Source organism: Pseudonaja textilis, chromosome 3 (assembly GCF_049901715.1).
Source record: "Pseudonaja textilis isolate UNSWEBS1 chromosome 3, rPseTex1.2, whole genome shotgun sequence".
Taxonomy (NCBI): Eukaryota; Metazoa; Chordata; class Lepidosauria; order Squamata; family Elapidae; genus Pseudonaja; species Pseudonaja textilis.
In genome coordinates this window covers 33,180,851-33,198,050 of record NC_141992.1, presented here as the reverse complement: position 1 = coordinate 33,198,050, position 17,200 = coordinate 33,180,851, and the positions used below count along the sequence as shown (strand labels likewise).

Below are 17,200 nucleotides of genomic sequence, written 5' to 3'. Positions count from 1 at the left end.
AACCAAACAAATAAAATTTGTTTTCACTTTAAAAAATGTTTAGAATTTACAATTAATTCAGATGTAATTAGAACATCTTCAACTTAAATACATCCTCATATATTCAGTTTGTTTGATTGGCTGTACTAGTTGACTTATTATGTGCTGGACTAATATATAATCTATTATATAGTACAATTATTACAGTAAAGTATTTAAGACAAGCCTATATATCCTAAAAATTTGAATATCCAGTTGAATCTCATTTGACTTACTACTGTATCAGCTTCTATTAGGAATGGTTGTTTCTGCTACTTTTGGGCAGTGGGGGTGGGGGGATTGGATTATTTAGTATTATCTGGTTCGGGCTACATGTTGAATCTCTGCAGAGGTCACGCCTAGACGTAACTCATTCTGGTGAAGGACAAAGCCATATCTGACAGCCATGCAAAAACAGAACAATTCTTTTGGAAGTTTTATTTTTCTTTTATCTTTTGAATCAGTAGAAAGACAGTGCTTCCATTTTTGAATTTTTTTAAAAAACTGTGTTCTCAGCTCTGGAAAATACTGGTTTAATGCCTGTGTCAAATGACAATGAATAACTTGATCATGCCTCATTGCCAAGCAGTGAGTTTGCTTACAGCTACTGCCTGCTGCCTGGGCATCTCCATCTAAAACTTTTGCTAATTGATACTATAATACTCAATGGTTCTTCATTCAAAACATTATGTTTAGGATTAAAAAAGGTAATGTTATTAAAAAACATTTTACACATTTTAAAAAAAAACATGAAGTTCACACAAAATTATGTTGGGCATTTCTTGTGTAATTAAGGATAGTGATTTTTCTCTTATGATATATAAATTTAAAAAGCTAACAATATGGGGGAGTTTTGCTAATAAAGCAAATGCTTCCTTCAAAGACATTATATTTTGAGATGCTGCCAGCCATTATCATAAGGGGGAATAGATCTATCATAGTTAAATAATTTATCTGACTGTAGGGAATTACAATGGAAATGTATGAGAATAGAGAGATTTAATTTACATGTCTGAATTGCATAGAAAAAACCCAAAGCATTTGTTGATTAGTGTAATATGCTAGAACTACTAATAAACTTACTGCATGGATTGTCAATTTTTTGTGGCTCAACTTTTGTTGGCTGTTCTTGGAATGGCTCTAACTTGAATGTTGGACCAGGACTATGTTGCAAATCCAGAAGTGCCTTAGCCTGTGGTTTTATCAGAAATATTGGAAGGCAAACTTTACTCAGGGTGCCCTGGCATCCTCAAAATTGAACTTCAACATATTTGGAAGGAGCTGACTTCCAAGTGTTGCTCATATTCATGCAAAATTCTGTCTTTTAGCCTCAGCATGCTCTTCTTTAGTAGAAAGATGGGACACTGACATGCTGCTTAGATTGTTCTGTTTGTTTCAAATTTTTAAATCACTTTTATGCCACTGCTGCCTCCTTGAAACAAAGCAGAACTAATAGACAATCTTTCATTATGTGTAACGCTGACAAAAACATTCTGCATGCAAAGTTCTTCTGACTCTTTTTAAAATTGTGTTGATACCTGCTGTGCTTCACAGGTAAAGATTTTTCTACTTAAAAGTGCACATTGCTAGAGAGAGGAGTTAAAATGCATGTTGTGTCAGATTTGCAAATGTTTTGAAAGCATTTTTTTAGGTTTTCTTGGCTACCATAAGGGGAATGCACTATTGGAGGCTTATATGAATAAAGAAGAAAAAGAGTATTACTGTAAAGTGATGTAAAGGTTTTGACTGGATAGAAGGGATTGATCAAGATCTGAGGGATCATTCAAGGGACCAAGATCAAGATTTAAATTAATTCTGTCCTTAAAAAAACTAAAAACCAATTCTACATTTAATATGATATTAGATACAAACTTAAACATGATTCAAGTAGTCAAAAAGAAAAAAAACAAGAGCATGAAGCTTGTTATAATGATTATAGTGAAACTATTTGTGCATCAAAATGTTTGGATGCTCACAAAATCATAGAAAAGATGCCCTCTAGTAGTGGAGTATCTGGATTTTCGATACAGTATGGTAATCCCTGTCTATATGATTTTTTTCTAGTATATCTTAATTCCATTATGTTCCCTAAAGACAAAAGACAAGTCCAATGAGAAATATCATTAATATAACCAATTAATATATCACTTCTGATGCTAACTCTTTAAGCGTAAATAGATTTCTAAGTCAGTTCCATTCTACATTTATACACATTTTAGAAATATTGACTCAGCTCACTGGATTAATGTACCGGTAATGGGTACAGAGCTTGCAAAGCATGTTTTTAGAAATAGTGACTACTAGAGTAGCATATGTGTTTTCCTTTTATCAGTATCTTGTGTTCTGATTCCAGTGATATACTAATATTAATAATAAAGGTAGTAGCTTCCCTTACATTTGGAAAAATCATTATTTTCAAGAAAAACAAATGTAGTATTAAAGAGTCTCTCAGTAGCCATAGAAAATATGTTGAATTCAAGTAGGAAATAAAATTGTCCACAGGTTTAAGCAAGTGTTGCTGTGTCATGAAGCTTTGTAGCAAATAACAAGGGTTAGAATCAGTAAAACAAGAACTTTTCAGCTACTTTGGAATAATTTTTCGTTCAGCTGCAAGAGTGCATTTGTTTTTTCCCCTGGTTAGACTGCATTTGAGTATTATGACGTGTGGTTTCCTTCAGACTCCTTGGGATCCAGAAGTTGATCTTTGGTGGCATGACATAATGAAAAATGCTAGCAAGGAGTGTGAACCTGTCTGGTGTGATGCAGAAGATGACTTGTTTATTCTCTACACCAGTGGATCAACAGGGAAACCAAAGGTATGTCAACATTTTCCTGGACTGGTGTTAAGTAGAAAGATATAGTACTGCTTTTGTCAAATTGTACTCTTTTACTGCTCTTGGTTCTATGTCTACACACTGTTTTTAAACTTCATTTGTTTATAATTCTACTTGAGATAGAGTACTGAATAAAGGATAATTATAATAATGAAATCAAAGAATGCTATAATTTCTGCCCATTCTGTTCCATTAATTTGCAGAGCTCCAAAAACTCTGGAGCTGACACCTTCTAACACAATAAAAGATAATCTATCTCAAGGTTAAATTGTGGGGGCTTTAATGCTTAGTTCTTAAAAGGGAATGGGAATTTTGCAAACTTCACTCTCTTTTAGCACTGATGTTGTTACCTAGTTTGGTAATGAAATGTCTGTAAGAAAACAGCCAAGCTGAGAGAGTACCAAGGACCCCACTTTCTAATACATTGCTCAAGAATGGTATATTGAAGATTGGGGCTGGCTTTGTTTTGGTTTTTATAATAAAAGCTGCATAAGATGCTATCATTCTAAATGTACTGTATTGGGGAGGAAAATCAGTAGTGTGATTTTGTCTGTTGTGGAATTCTGTGAAAGGTAGCAGAGTACAAATAAGAGATTTGTGTGGGCAACAGGATATAGATACATGCACTTTTCCAGCAAGAATTAATTGTGAAGTGATTGATAAAACTAAAGGGAACATTTCAGAAGAATTATTTATTTATTTGGAAACTTTATAGAGTAGCTTATTATAAGCAAATAACTCTGGGCAAAAACAATGCAAAACCAAAATAAAATACAAATATGTAATTAAAAATAAATAAGTACAAAAGCCAAGGTGTCTAAGATAAAGCTTAATATTCCAAATGAGCATGCAGTGCTGCTACCACTGTAGCCCTAACATCTGAAGGAAAAACCAGGTTTTCCTGGCTTCACTTCATATTTTCCTGAAAAATCTGATCATATCTTGTAGATGTGCATTGGAAAATGATAAATTCAGCAAGTTAAAACTAATTTCCTGCTGGCTTTATATCTTAATACACTTTTAGCAATGTTGCAATTCCTGACAATGAGAGCTAATTTATATTTAAATGTTCCTTTGCATGGATATTCTGTGTTCTATATTTCAGGGTGTTGTACACACAATAGCTGGATATATGCTTTTCACGGCTGCTACTTTTAAATATGTGTTTGATCATCATCCTGAGGATATTTACTGGTGCACAGCTGATATTGGATGGATAACTGGCCATTCCTATCTCACGTATGGACCCTTGGCAAATGGGGCAACCAGTGTCTTAGTAAGTTCTATGATAAAGTCTGACTGTACAGAAACATTAAGTCTTAATTCCTTTGTAGAGTGAATGGCATCAGTGTGTCTTACAACTTTCTTAACAGCAATGAGGAGGCAATTAAGATAATTGAAAAATACAGCTCCCTAAATCATATTTTGACCTATACTCTGATCTGGTGCTGTTTTTAAAAAAGAAAGAATTTTTCCTTGTTTTGACAGGCTTAAAAGAAAGTTTCATGGAGTTTCTTCCGCACTCTGTGCTTTAGTGTTGTGGAGGTTTCCTGAACATTGGCAGCATAATAGGCTGTAATATGTAGGTCCATGTGCTGAAATTAGCAGTCAACATGGTGCGTTGTTAATTGCGATCTCTATTCAGTTTGAAGGGCTCCCTATTTACCCAGATGTTAGCCGTATGTGGAACATCATTGACAAGTACAAGGTGACCAAGTTCTACACAGCACCCACTGCCATTCGCCTCCTCATGAAATATGGAGATGAACCTGTCAAGAAGTAAGCATGACTTTAAGGAAAACAATAAGGCTGATTGCCTATAATTTCCAGGAATGTCCTTTGGAAATATACAGTATATGTAGCACTGATTTAGAGCACCAGAGCAAAGTAGACTACTCAAATCCCTGGGCAGCTGTGTTTTGGGTACATGTTTATACTTAACTTTTGTTCTAAATGTCAAAGTCAGGGGAAAGGGAAATACATGTGGGTAGAATTTCTTTAGCTGGAGCTCTGGTGACTCCTAGAGAATGTCTGCCTGAACCTCCTTCAAATTAAAAAAAAGGTAAATTGAAGGGTCTTGGGAAGAATATGGGCACCGGGGACTGCAGATTAGATCCCAGCCTCTCTGGAAATAGGACTAGAAAATATCCAGATTAGGGCCAAATGATATTTTTAAGGCTAATTGTGATGCCTGCATTCATATCAGGGCTGAACTCCAAGGGATGTTTCATGACAGGACAAAGAACCATGTTGTGATCAAGAAAAAAGCTACATTTAAATAATGTATTTCACCTTTTTGCAAAAAAAAATATGATTCAGTTTTAGAGAACCTGGGGGCTGCTTGTAAGACTGTGGGGACTAAATATAACTTGAGACCTCAAATTGTACATGCTGCATCTAGACTAGATTAAACATGCTAAACATCTTTATTTTTAATAAGCTTTGTTGAATGTTATGGTAGCTGCCTCATACATAAATTAATTCATGATTTGAAAAAACCATCATGGCTTATCCATGTAACACATTAAACCAAACCTAAGAGGCTCCATCGTGTATTAGCACAGTTTGTGAACTCTGCCTGCTTTTTTTTGTTCAATCATCTGTGAGGGAATAATATTTGGGATAGATACTGCTCAGATCACATCATTGAAACTGTCCAGATGTTTTGGATTTCAGTTTTTCTCAGCCTTAGGCTGCTTGCCATTAGCAAGTGATTATAGGAATTTACAAGATATTGGAATTAAATTGCCTATGGGTTAATGTGTTTCTGCTTTACTTAAATCCACTTTTGACCAGGTGAGGGCATTGTAGATTTTTGAAAATGTTCTCCTTTATTCAGTAATGGTAAATGGCTAGCTTTGAAATCAAATTGTAAAACAAGTTTTCCTTCTGGAACAATTTTCCTGTTAAAATTCATACCCTGTTTATTCAGATACAGCAGAAAATCCCTGAAAGTGCTGGGAACAGTTGGAGAACCCATAAACCCAGAAGCTTGGTTGTGGTTTTATAAGGTAGTTGGTGAAGAACGATGCCCTGTAGTGGATACCTTCTGGCAAACGGAAACAGTGAGTTCTTTATATTCAGCTTTCTTATTATCCTGTGAATTATTTGGTTATTTTGGTGATTTCCTGTTCTCCAAGGCCTGGATATCAATCTTACCTGCTAACTCATAATTTAGACGCTGTTCCTTTGCTGTGTATTTGTACCATGTAGTCTCTTCCCGAAGCAATTACAGCTTCTCCTTACCATCAAGGTTTCTTATTAGAACTTGGTTTTTCTCTTTCTTTCACTACCCAAGCTCTTCTTCTGCTGTGCTAGGTGAGAACTATTCCTTGTGGAGCCTTCATGGTGCCTTTTGTGCTTTATTGGTTAAAATTCAACAAAATAGACATGAATGTTTTAAAAATAAAATTGAAATGAAGATGATACTAATGTCTGCAATAAACCTCTGTGTGTTCATTCAATTAAGGCCCTGAAAATATTGTGTGAGGCATATTTCATTGGTTTAAGGTGTTTTCATTGCTGCTTTTGGTTTCTTCCTGCAGGGTGGTCATGTGTTGACTCCTCTCCCTTATGCCACACCAATGAAGCCAGGCTCAGCTGTAAGTATAGGTCTGGCATATTCTCTTTGTATGCAGCAGGGTTACTGGACAGCTATCTGTTATGTACCAACTGTGGCCCTATCTGGACCAGGAATGGTGAAATACACAGTCATTCATAAGTCAATAGGGTAGCTGGCAGGAAAAATATCAATCTGCTGGGATAAGTCTCCCCACACCTATGGACTCTCCCCCAGCCCCTCTATACTTATATTGCTCTAGCCCAGGCCTATCAAGCTGCCGGTCCATGGGCCAGATACCCTTGTTTCGTCTATTGAACCTCACTGTACCTCCATTGCAGCCTCACACACCTCCAAACTCCCTCCCATGCAGTTCCAAACCTCACCATACACTCCTGTGCCCCCGTGTGCCTACTTCGCTTGCACCCTCCCTGACCCTCGCCAAATCTTCATCGCCCCCTCCACAGTCCCACTGAGTCTTGTTCTGTCCCCCTTGCACAACCCCTTGTGCTCTTCCCAACTTGACAGCAGCCACTTCTATTTGCCAGTCTACTTGTGAGCCACCAGGGACTTGCAATTTCCTGCTGGCTTCCCCATTGACTTGGGTGTGGGAAGCTGTCAGAAAGCTGCCTCACAATGTGGGATTCAGTTAATCATGACATGGTCAATCATGCAACTGGGGTGCATTGTTAGGCAAGGCAATTGTGCTTTATGACTGTATTGCTTAGTGTTGGAAATTCCAGTCCTAATTGCCATCATGAGTTGAGGGCTACCTATAAATTATTTCATGGTTGTTTTTTCCAGTTGTCTTTACCTATGTGGTCAGTTAGTTGAGCACAAGTGGGTTGGTTGCTGGTTTTTTCACTTTCCATAGCATGCTTGTCTCATGTTTTATTTGTTTTTAGTCCTTTGGTTGTATGGTTTTTAAATTTTGTTGGCCATTCATGGCCACATTTGCAAGATGGGCAGTTATATCAATTAAATGAATGGGTATTTTTTAAAGAAAAAAAGGTTTAATTCCTGAAATCCAGCCTGAAATCTGACCAGAAACTTTGAACTTAATGCTAAAGCTATATAAGTTTTTTTTAAAGAAATAATTGGAAATCTGTTCATATAATTGCACAGGTAGGCTGTAAGCCATCTATAGATTACTTGGTGTTTCCAGCTCTCTTTTCTGTGGCAAATTTCTGCAAGACTCAAACACCCAGTTTTCTCTTTTAAACTCCCTTAGGCCACATTAAAAAAAAAAGACTGAATATTTTAATTCACCTGTTTAAACTACATATTCCAGCAATCTACTTTGCAGCCTCCAGATTGAACAAGGTTGCCATTCCTATTGTATAAAGAGATTGGGGATGTTTTCAGTTCTGGGTTGAAGTTCCTTTCAAGTTTAGCTGCCATCTGTCCATATATTTAGATTTGATCTTTAAAATCTTTCTAAAAATATTTCTGGACAGACTTTTCCTTTCTTTGGAGTGGTCCCTGCAGTGTTGGATGAATCAGGGGAAGAGTTAGAAGGAGAAGCTGAAGGTTATCTGGTAAGAGAACATTATGATGATGGATAGCACGACTTAATCACTATATGGAGTTTCATGGCTCAAATTCCAAGCTAATAACAAGTTTTGCCTGGACTGCTTGTGCTTAACTCAATTTCCTTATTGCATTTTGAGATCCTGAATGGATGCTGATGAGAAAACACTATGTTCGGTTCTGGTTTTTTTAAAAATACTTGTTGTAAGTAGTCGTGCAGTGAAGACTGTTTTGTTTTATGAATTGTCCTTCATAAACTTCTGTATTTTCCCATTTATCAGGATTAATAACTGTTTAATTGTAGGATAAACTATGGGAAGATTTCAGTGAGGAAATAACAATAGCACTTGTCATTAAATACTTTCAGCTATTGGTAAATAAGCAGACATGGGATAAATTTGCTATTTACAAGTGTTCAGATTACTTTTTTATAGCAATAGCACTTAGACTTATATACCACTTTACACTGCTTTACCATCCTCTCTAAGTGGTTTACAGAGTCAGCATATTGCCCCCAACAATCTGGGTTCTCATTTTACCCACCTCGGAAGGCTAGAAAGCTGAGTCAGCCTTAAGTTTAGAAGACATCACCTCTTCCTCCTCCAGTGTTTGAGCACAGCTTTTATTGATTTATTTAATCAATAATAATCCACCCAGTTATGAGATTCTATACCATAGATATTGTGGCTCTATTCAGCACTATATGTAGTTTTGAGGGAGGGTTTGGGAAGCTCAGATTGCTTTCTAAAAGTGGATACAGTACTTTGTCTACTTATTTTGGGTTAATTTGCATGGCTTTTTACCCATACTTTTTATCAGGAGTAGGAGATCATGGATATGCCTGCAGAATAGACTGGTGCCCAGTAGCTGAAAAATAACAGGGTGAGGTTGGAGGACAAAGTTGCTTGGCAGTTATCCAGCCTATGGGTCTGATTACCACATTTCTGTTAATGTTATACAATATCATTCTGTTTCTGAAGTTAGTTACTAGTTTGACTTTGCAGCAGACTAGTCCTTATTCTTTGTGCTAATATTTATTCATTATGCTATCACCTAAAATTATAAAAAATACATTTCTAAAAACCAGGTGGGGATAATAGGAAACTTTCCAAGTCCTATCACTGTTGCATTCCTGCACACTGAAATATTTGTCAGTATATTATATTGTTTTGTTTGTTTTAATTCTGCACTTTGACATCAAGCAGATCTCCGTCTGAGTGCTTTTTTATTATGATGACATGTAGTTGGGAACTTGAGCTATTCTTTTTATCATACCAAAAAATATGGTATGTCCACACAAACTACAGTTGTGTGGATCACAGACAGAGCTAAAACATTAACTATGATTTACAACCCAACTGTTTGGGTTCATACATAGTACTAAATATGAATCATGTAAATCACGTCATACTTTGTATTTTGCTTGAACTCAACCAGTGAAGTTTTCTACTTTTCTCACATTTCTCACCTATAATCATCTTTAGGTTTTTAAGCAACCCTGGCCTGGAATAATGCGCACAGTGTACAAAAACCAACAGCGGTTTGAGGCAACCTACTTCCAAAAGTTTCCTGGTTATTATGTGACTGGAGATGGTAAGTCTTCACAAAGGAACTTTGACTTAAAAATATTATCTTATGAAACTTACTTCCTGTTTATTTTGGAAATATTTAAGCGTGTTAGAAATCCTCATATATGTACTTTTCTCCTATGACCTCATCAGTTTCCAGCAACTGAATTCTTCTAAAGTCGAACTCTTTTATAGATCTCAGCTTTTTAAAGATACTGTTCACAGCCCTGAAATGAAGCACATTTTCTCGCAATCACTTGACTGGTCAGCTTTTCAAGTTTCTTCAAACAGAGTTCCTAGCCTTTCCCCTAAAATCTTTACTGTTTCATCTCTCACACTCCTGATGAGATCCTCTTGGGTAGGCTTCCATAATCCAGTCCTTGATAAAGTCAATTCTTCATCCATTTACTCAGGAGAAAATGTAGAAACCTCTGCTTTCAGCTTCTTTACCCTTTCTCAAGGTTATTAGCAGCCAAGAAATACTGAATGTGAATACTAATTCCAGAAGATAATACATGGTGTACGTTAAAGTTAATAAGTTAATTGAATAGTGAATGAGGGAAAAGAAAAAGAAAAATATCATGAATCATGCAGGTTACACTCAGTGGCTACTATTTGGGGTAGCAGTACACCTACAATCAATATCACACACAAAAATGCACACACAATAATACTAGTGCCAATTAGAATTTTTGATTCAAAGGCACAATTCAGCTCAACCTATGAAATAACCAAAGGAGTTTAAATGTCATATTTTTGTTTTTTAGAATTTGATTTTCCCAAGCTCTGGCAGATTAAATAGTATGAATGGCTTAGGTTTGATTATAAACTCTTCTGGGCCTGGACCTCTTGGGCTGAGGTTTCTTCGCATTACAGACCCAGGTATAAGGGCCGAAAAATTGAGGAGCAAAGATTGAAAGGAACTAAAGGCCTTTAATTTTGTCTCTCTTCCAGGCTGTAAGAGAGATAAAGATGGTTATTACTGGATCACAGGTCGAATTGATGACATGCTGAATGTTTCTGGTAAGAGCCAAATTCTTGTAGAAAGATAATAGTTGCTTATACAATTCTCTTGTTGACATAATAAGATTTTTAATATCTTTAGACCTTGGTCTTGGTCTTCACCCCAAAGATGATGCTTTTTTTTTCAAAGAAGAAAGAAGAAATGTGTTTGGAACTGTGCTTGGTCATTGCTAGAGAATACAAACCCTGATTAAGAAGAAAAATATCCAGTATTCACCCTTTGCCCTACCAGAAAAGCTAAATCAGGACATGAACAAATTTAAGTAATTTCGTGTTGTTAATGGGAGTTATTATTTCCTCTGAGAAGCTTAAAGGTTATACTTTATTCGTACTTCATAAATACAAATATGAAGAAAGCTGGCATATAGTATATTAAAATTAAAATTATGCAATTAATATTACATATTTGAAAATAAAATCCTAGCAAGCCATGCCTTGTGTCAAGAAGCTATGAATTCTCTTAAAGGCAGACTATTAAACACTGTTGGGAAAAATTGAAGCTTTTAGTGCCTACTAATATTATTAACTTTTATTGGGTACAACTATAAATTCTCATTCTCTATAAAATTGGCTTTTCTAAACTCTTTTGTGTCAACATTTTGTAATCTCAAATTTTATTTTTCAACTTTTACAGTATGCTTATTTCCAAAGAATAAAGAAATGAAAGCAAAGAAATTAATAAGAAAATTTGACCAGCTTTACGCTTTACATTCTGATCTATAGCTTGATTCAATAACACACTGCTTTTGTATGAAAAGAAAAGAGTGGGAGGACAAACCAATGTTTTTTTTTTCCTTTCTTTTTTTTTGCAGGGCATTTACTGAGCACAGCAGAGGTTGAATCGGCACTTGTGGAACATGCTTCTATCTCGGAGGCAGCCGTAGTTAGCCACCCACACCCTGTAAAGGGAGAATGCCTCTACTGTTTTGTGACTCTGAAGGATGGACATGATTTCACAAACAAACTGATTGATGAGCTGAGGAAACAAGGTAATTGTATTGGTTGAAGTCAGAGAAGCACGTTGAAAGTTGTGCATCAATCCAAATAGATATATCTATAGACATATAAAAAACAAATAGATTGTGGCAAATAGGACACAAGGATCCTGAATGTAAGAAGCAGAAATGAGCAATTTGTGGTTCTCCAGATCTTGCAGAACTTAATTTGCAACAGCCCCAGTTAAAATGGGGTTAGTAATGGGGAAGGTCGGAATTTATATTCTATGGGAAGGCTTTGGTATGCCCACCTCTGTATTCAAGTTTGAGCGCAATCTTGTTAGATTACTAGTGGTTAAACATAATTGTCTCAAATCTAGCAATTCCAGATTTTTCAGGGCTGTAGATTCTAGCCAACATGGCCAAATTAGGGGGTTGGCCAGAATTCTGGACCCCAAGCTTGAAAAATCTGTACCAATTTATTAAAAGACGACAGGAATACCACATGGGATATGTAAATTGTGCAGTCTGATATTTTGTGGAATCAAATGCCTTCTTCCCCATTAGTGGAGATGATATAGCATCAACATGTATAGCAAAAGGAAAGTCCTGTGATGGATGTAGTAGTCTCTATCCTATGGTAACCCATGAGCTTTGTTGTGGCTTTTCTGGCAAAAATCCATGTCTATCAGCATGCCTTGTTCCTCAGCCTGATTTGAAAGTGTTTTTCAAATCAAAAGGAAACCTTTTGGTTCTGTCAAAACTAAATTTAGTCCTTGCCTTTCATTTGTTCTTGCTGCCAGCTGGCAACCACTTTCAGTACTTAAGAGCACACTGTACACCCATGAACACAGTGGGAATTCTGCAAAAGTGTGTACATAGTGACTCTCCAATTGTCAACAAGTAAAGAATGCATTGGCATACTTTATGTTTATCTGGTCCAGGCCTTTTACATAATTTTGCTATTTCTTAATATGCAGAGAGAAATAATTGCTAGCATTTCTTTTTCCTACAACAGCCTTTTGGGGATAAGTAACTACTGAGTAGTCCCTTTCCAGTTAAAAATAAATTCTGAAAAATCCTTGTGCCTTTTGAAAGCATTTTAATGGGGGAGATGTTCCTAGGAAATACATTTGCTTTTCGATTTTTAAAATTTTTAATCTTGCATTTGTAACTGCAAGAGCTTGTGAGAGTGGGAGTACCAAGATCATTCTGTTAGTTCATAGAGGAAGAGTCTTGGCCAGGACTCCAGGAGGACTGTCGCTGGATGTTAACACCTCCACCTCCCAATTTCTATACAACACAGAGATTCCATAACATGCATTATTATAGTTGTAGTAGGAGCAAATATGCGTAACTCAGAGATGGCACGTTGCCTTGCTTGAGTTTTTTGAACTTGTTTTTTGGGTTATAGACATGTAATTCTAATATTTAAGGGGCTGCCACAAAGAAGCAAGGCAACATGCCATCTTAGGTTACATATATTTGTTCCCATTACAACTACAACAACATATGTTATGGAATCTCTATGTGTTGTATAGAAGAAGATGTATCATCCTCTAGTGCAGAGGTCTCCAACCTTAGCAATTTTAAGACCTGCAAAGCTGGCTGAGGAATTCTGGGATTTGAAGTCCACAAGTCTTAAAGTTTCCAAGGTTGGAGACCCCTGCTCTAGTGGCAGATTGCAATTCTGAGACTGAACATATTTAAATAGAGACAAGACCCCAATTATCAGCCATCTCATAGAAGAGGTCAAATGACTTTTCTGAACTTTTTAAAAAATATGCTCAGGGTTTTTTTTGTTCACAGGAGCTAAAAGAGTTTTCTTATTTGCAGTCAGAGAAAAGATTGGTCCTATTGCAACTCCAGATTATATCCAGAATGCTCCTGGCCTGCCCAAAACCCGCTCAGGTATGTTTTGATTTTGATACCTGTTACTATGTTGCAGGCTTTTGCTACTTACTAAATGCTATATTTGTTGTGCTTCTAGGAATCAGTGTGATAATTTAAGTCTTTAGAAATTAATTGGCAACTAATCTGTAAGTATACAGCTTGTAAATTAGACAGTCATTTTATTTGCATACATACACACTGAACTAAAGACACATGTATTGCAAGCTTTGTGTAGGTGTGTATATCCATTATAGGATAAGGCCAGTAATTATTCTTTTGGCAAAACATATTTGTACAACAAGGCCCAGAAAAATTCAAACATTGGTATTTCAGTTTATAATCTCATTATTTTAGGATCCAGGGTCCCTGGGAGTATCCATTGTGTCAGATTTGATTTGTGAGTGTCTTTTAATTGTCTAGAATCCTACACTTTGTACAGATGCATAAATCTTACAGTTTTACAAATCATTTGACTTCGGCTTCTTTGCATGACAGATTTAGAGGGCCACATAAATTATTATCTGTACAGGATTAATAATCAATTCCCTCATTTCTTTCTCATAATCAAGGTCAACTTAAATACTGTACTTTCTTTGTAGGTAAAATTATGCGGCGGGTATTAAGGAAAATTGCAAAAAATGACCGGGAACTGGGCGATACCTCAACAGTGGCAGATCCAGCAGTTATAAACCATCTTTTCAGTAACAGGTGTGAGACAATAATGTAGCAGAGCTATCCTACTAAAACAGCAGAAATGCAAGAATTTGATGAGAATATGGCCCCTGAGAGACAATGACTTGAAATGGGAAATTGTTATGTGCTGCTCTGAATATAAGATCCTGAAGAGAAGACAAACTGGTGCTCCAACATCCAATCCTGTCGTGTTGTAAATCTAGCTTTGTGCCTCTAGCACTATGGTATTTTATTGTCCAATACTTCACATATGTCATTTCGGCCTCATTCATCCAATTTCAATTATTTTTATTTTTACATTTAACATGCTATAATTGGTGGAGCTTAGAACATGCAGATATTGGTATGAAGAAGCTTTCCTCCTGAGCTGTAGTTATGAGCCTTTAAAAGGCTTGAGAACTAATAGATTAAGCAGTAATCCTCATGTTGAGGCAGTATTACTGAAATACATATTTTAACAATTTAAGCATTTGTTTTAACAAAATATTTCCGGAGTACCCCAGATGCACAGCATAGGAAATGAGACATTTTAAAGAAAACTGTCAAATATGAAGCTGTGTAAAATTATTTTTCCAGTGTTCTGTTGAAATGTAGACTGGAAAGGATTATTATACTTTTTTGTTCCCCCAAAGGAATATTACCATCTACAGATTCTAATTTTCAATAATGCTTGTGTGCTTGAATGCACACATTTTAATTTTTGCAGTATATTGTTCCATGATGGATGCAACTTCAGCTGTTCTAGTCATTAAAGCTGTGCTGTATGCCTAGATATTCTGCAGAGGGAGGTGTTTTTTTTTTTTTTGGCTAGAAATATTTGGTGCAATGTCAATGCCGGTTGAATCTGGGGAGAGATAACTATTTTCATTAATGGGGGAGCAACAGATGTTATGAATATTAAAGGAAATCATTGTCTGATCAGCTTGTGTTCTACAATCACATAAAGGAAATGAATATATTCAGAGATTCTGGACTGTTGGAATGGTCTGGTTACACTGAAGAAATGTCTTCCAGGTGTAGATCATGTGCATGACCAAAGTCAAGCTGCTGCTCTTATGAAAGAAAAAAAAAAAACAGCCACCAAACAGCAGACACGTTTTCTTCAGTTAGATGACTTTATTCATAGTTCATTAATCTTGCTTCTTGAAATTAGAGTGGTTCCCATTGAAAGAGCAAAGGCAAAATCAAGTTTAGTTTTAGATCTGATATGGGTACTTAGGTGAGAAAAATGTGAACTCTTTAATCCTTGCAGATTAATAAATATATACAATGGGAAAGGTTTGTTTCAAAATTTCCAAGGCATTACAGCACATAGTGCTATTCACCTTGAAATGTCTTTGTATTGGAAATTGCTATTTACTATCTGAAATATTTTTTTGCCTGTGATAACTATGTTGTTGCATCCCTGAAGATGTCTGCATTATCCATAGAACAACTTACATCTGTATGCCCCTCATATTGTGTATTTGACTACTGTGACCATTGCTTTATCTTTGCTCATGGGTATATTTTTCATTTTTTAATCTGCTGGTGGTAGTCTTAAGTGTACTTGTGTGTGATCTGCAACATTGATATGCATAATATAACTGTTCTACAGCACCATTAGTAGGCCAGTGGCTTACTAAATGCTGTTGATACAAATTCCTCTTATTTTTGGACACAGAATGATATAAATATGGCTGGGAAAATGGGAAAAATGTTTTAATTGGAATAAATTAAAAAGATAAAACCTACTACACATGTTTTATGTTCCTTGTTTTGAATGATAAACCAGGAGTCTCACCTGTTTTGCTTAACATTTCTGGTATCGTTTCTTCTGTTAGCATTTGTTTATAAATTAGTAAACCTAACGGTTACAGGGTCTACTAAAAAGGCCCCAACATAACTGGTTCTATAAAGTAAGACTTCTATTAAACTCTTTACAGATAGTCCTCAACGTACGACCACAATTGAACCCAATTTTTTTGTGGCTAAGCGAGACAGTTGTTGAGTTTTGTTTCATTTTATGCTTTCTTGCCACAGTTAATTGAATCACTGCAGTTATTAAATTACTAATAGGGTTAAGTAAATCTTGCTTCCCCATTGATTTTGCTTTTCAGAAGGTAGCAAAAGGTGATCACGTCCCCAGCTGTCATGGCTAAATTGCCATGTGTCTGAATTTTGATCACATGACCATGGAGATGCTGGAATGTTTGTAACTGAAAAATGGTCATAAGTTATTTTTTTCAGTGCTCTTGTAAGTTTGAACGATCATTAAACAAACTATTGTGGGTCGAGGACTACCTGTTTTCAAATTGGGACTCATTATCAGGGCTGTACATTGCTTTGGATTCAAAGGCAAACAGGTGATTTGGAGGATGTACCAGCACCTGGCTGCTTCTCCCTAAACGAAGTACATCTTTTTCTAGGAGTGTGCTGCAATTGCAGACATCAACCATGCAATCCCAAGAAGAGGTGGCTGCTTTAAAAAATTGCAAAGCTGTGTTGTGTAAATGTCCCTGTGCTCCGAGGGCATGTTTTTGCCTTTGAATCCAAAGCAATGCATATCCTTGTTGTGGTATCGACCTTTCTTGCAGTCAACTTTTATCAACAAGGTACCCCCTGGTCTTAATCTTAGGAGGAAAAGTGGGGGTGGCAGACACAATTGTCACCGGTTATTTTTCAGAATAATTTCCAATCGATATCAAGTATATTATTTAGAAAATTATTCTACTGATTCTTAATACTTATGTCCTCATATAGCTCCATTAATTCTCTAAGCCTGTCCTCTAAAATGTGTTAAGGCTGTAGTCAAGATATCTATGTGTAAAGTGAGACAGTGCTCTTGAACAACAGAGACATATAGGGATACCATCTTTTTAAAGCAAAGTGATAAAGGTATGAAAGGCTGAAAAGATATTATACCGTCAGTGCTATTACAAGAAGAACATTCAGTTTTCTGCAAGAACAAATTCTATTGTTTCACAGCTTTTGGAGATTTAAGAATCTGAGTTTTAAAAAAATAACTATATTAATATATATGTTCCTCAAATCAGTAGATCTGATTTCTAAATATATTACACATTTGCTTTCTTTTTCAAGAAGTATTGACACATTTTTTTGTAATCACCTATCATTTACTCAGACATGAAATAGAACTGATGAGTT

The 17,200-nt window shown here is 36.0% G+C and overlaps 1 protein-coding gene across 2 annotated transcripts in view; it reads left to right on the top strand.

The window, feature by feature from the left end:
* Positions 1 to 15,786, top strand: part of ACSS2 (acyl-CoA synthetase short chain family member 2) — a 53,386-nt gene extending 37,600 nt beyond the window's left edge. For both annotated transcript variants that reach the window (XM_026697660.2, XM_026697662.2), the window contains 11 exons: positions 2,697 to 2,834; positions 3,958 to 4,128; positions 4,498 to 4,631; positions 5,785 to 5,917; positions 6,398 to 6,454; positions 7,869 to 7,949; positions 9,426 to 9,534; positions 10,464 to 10,532; positions 11,345 to 11,521; positions 13,304 to 13,378; positions 13,960 to 15,786. In XM_026697660.2, the coding sequence (XP_026553445.1) occupies positions 2,697 to 2,834; positions 3,958 to 4,128; positions 4,498 to 4,631; positions 5,785 to 5,917; positions 6,398 to 6,454; positions 7,869 to 7,949; positions 9,426 to 9,534; positions 10,464 to 10,532; positions 11,345 to 11,521; positions 13,304 to 13,378; positions 13,960 to 14,087 (1,272 nt within the window). In that variant the 3' untranslated portion in view covers positions 14,088 to 15,786. The remainder of the gene's footprint in view (positions 1 to 2,696; positions 2,835 to 3,957; positions 4,129 to 4,497; positions 4,632 to 5,784; positions 5,918 to 6,397; positions 6,455 to 7,868; positions 7,950 to 9,425; positions 9,535 to 10,463; positions 10,533 to 11,344; positions 11,522 to 13,303; positions 13,379 to 13,959) is intronic.
* The last annotated feature ends 1,414 nt before the right edge of the window (positions 15,787 to 17,200 follow it).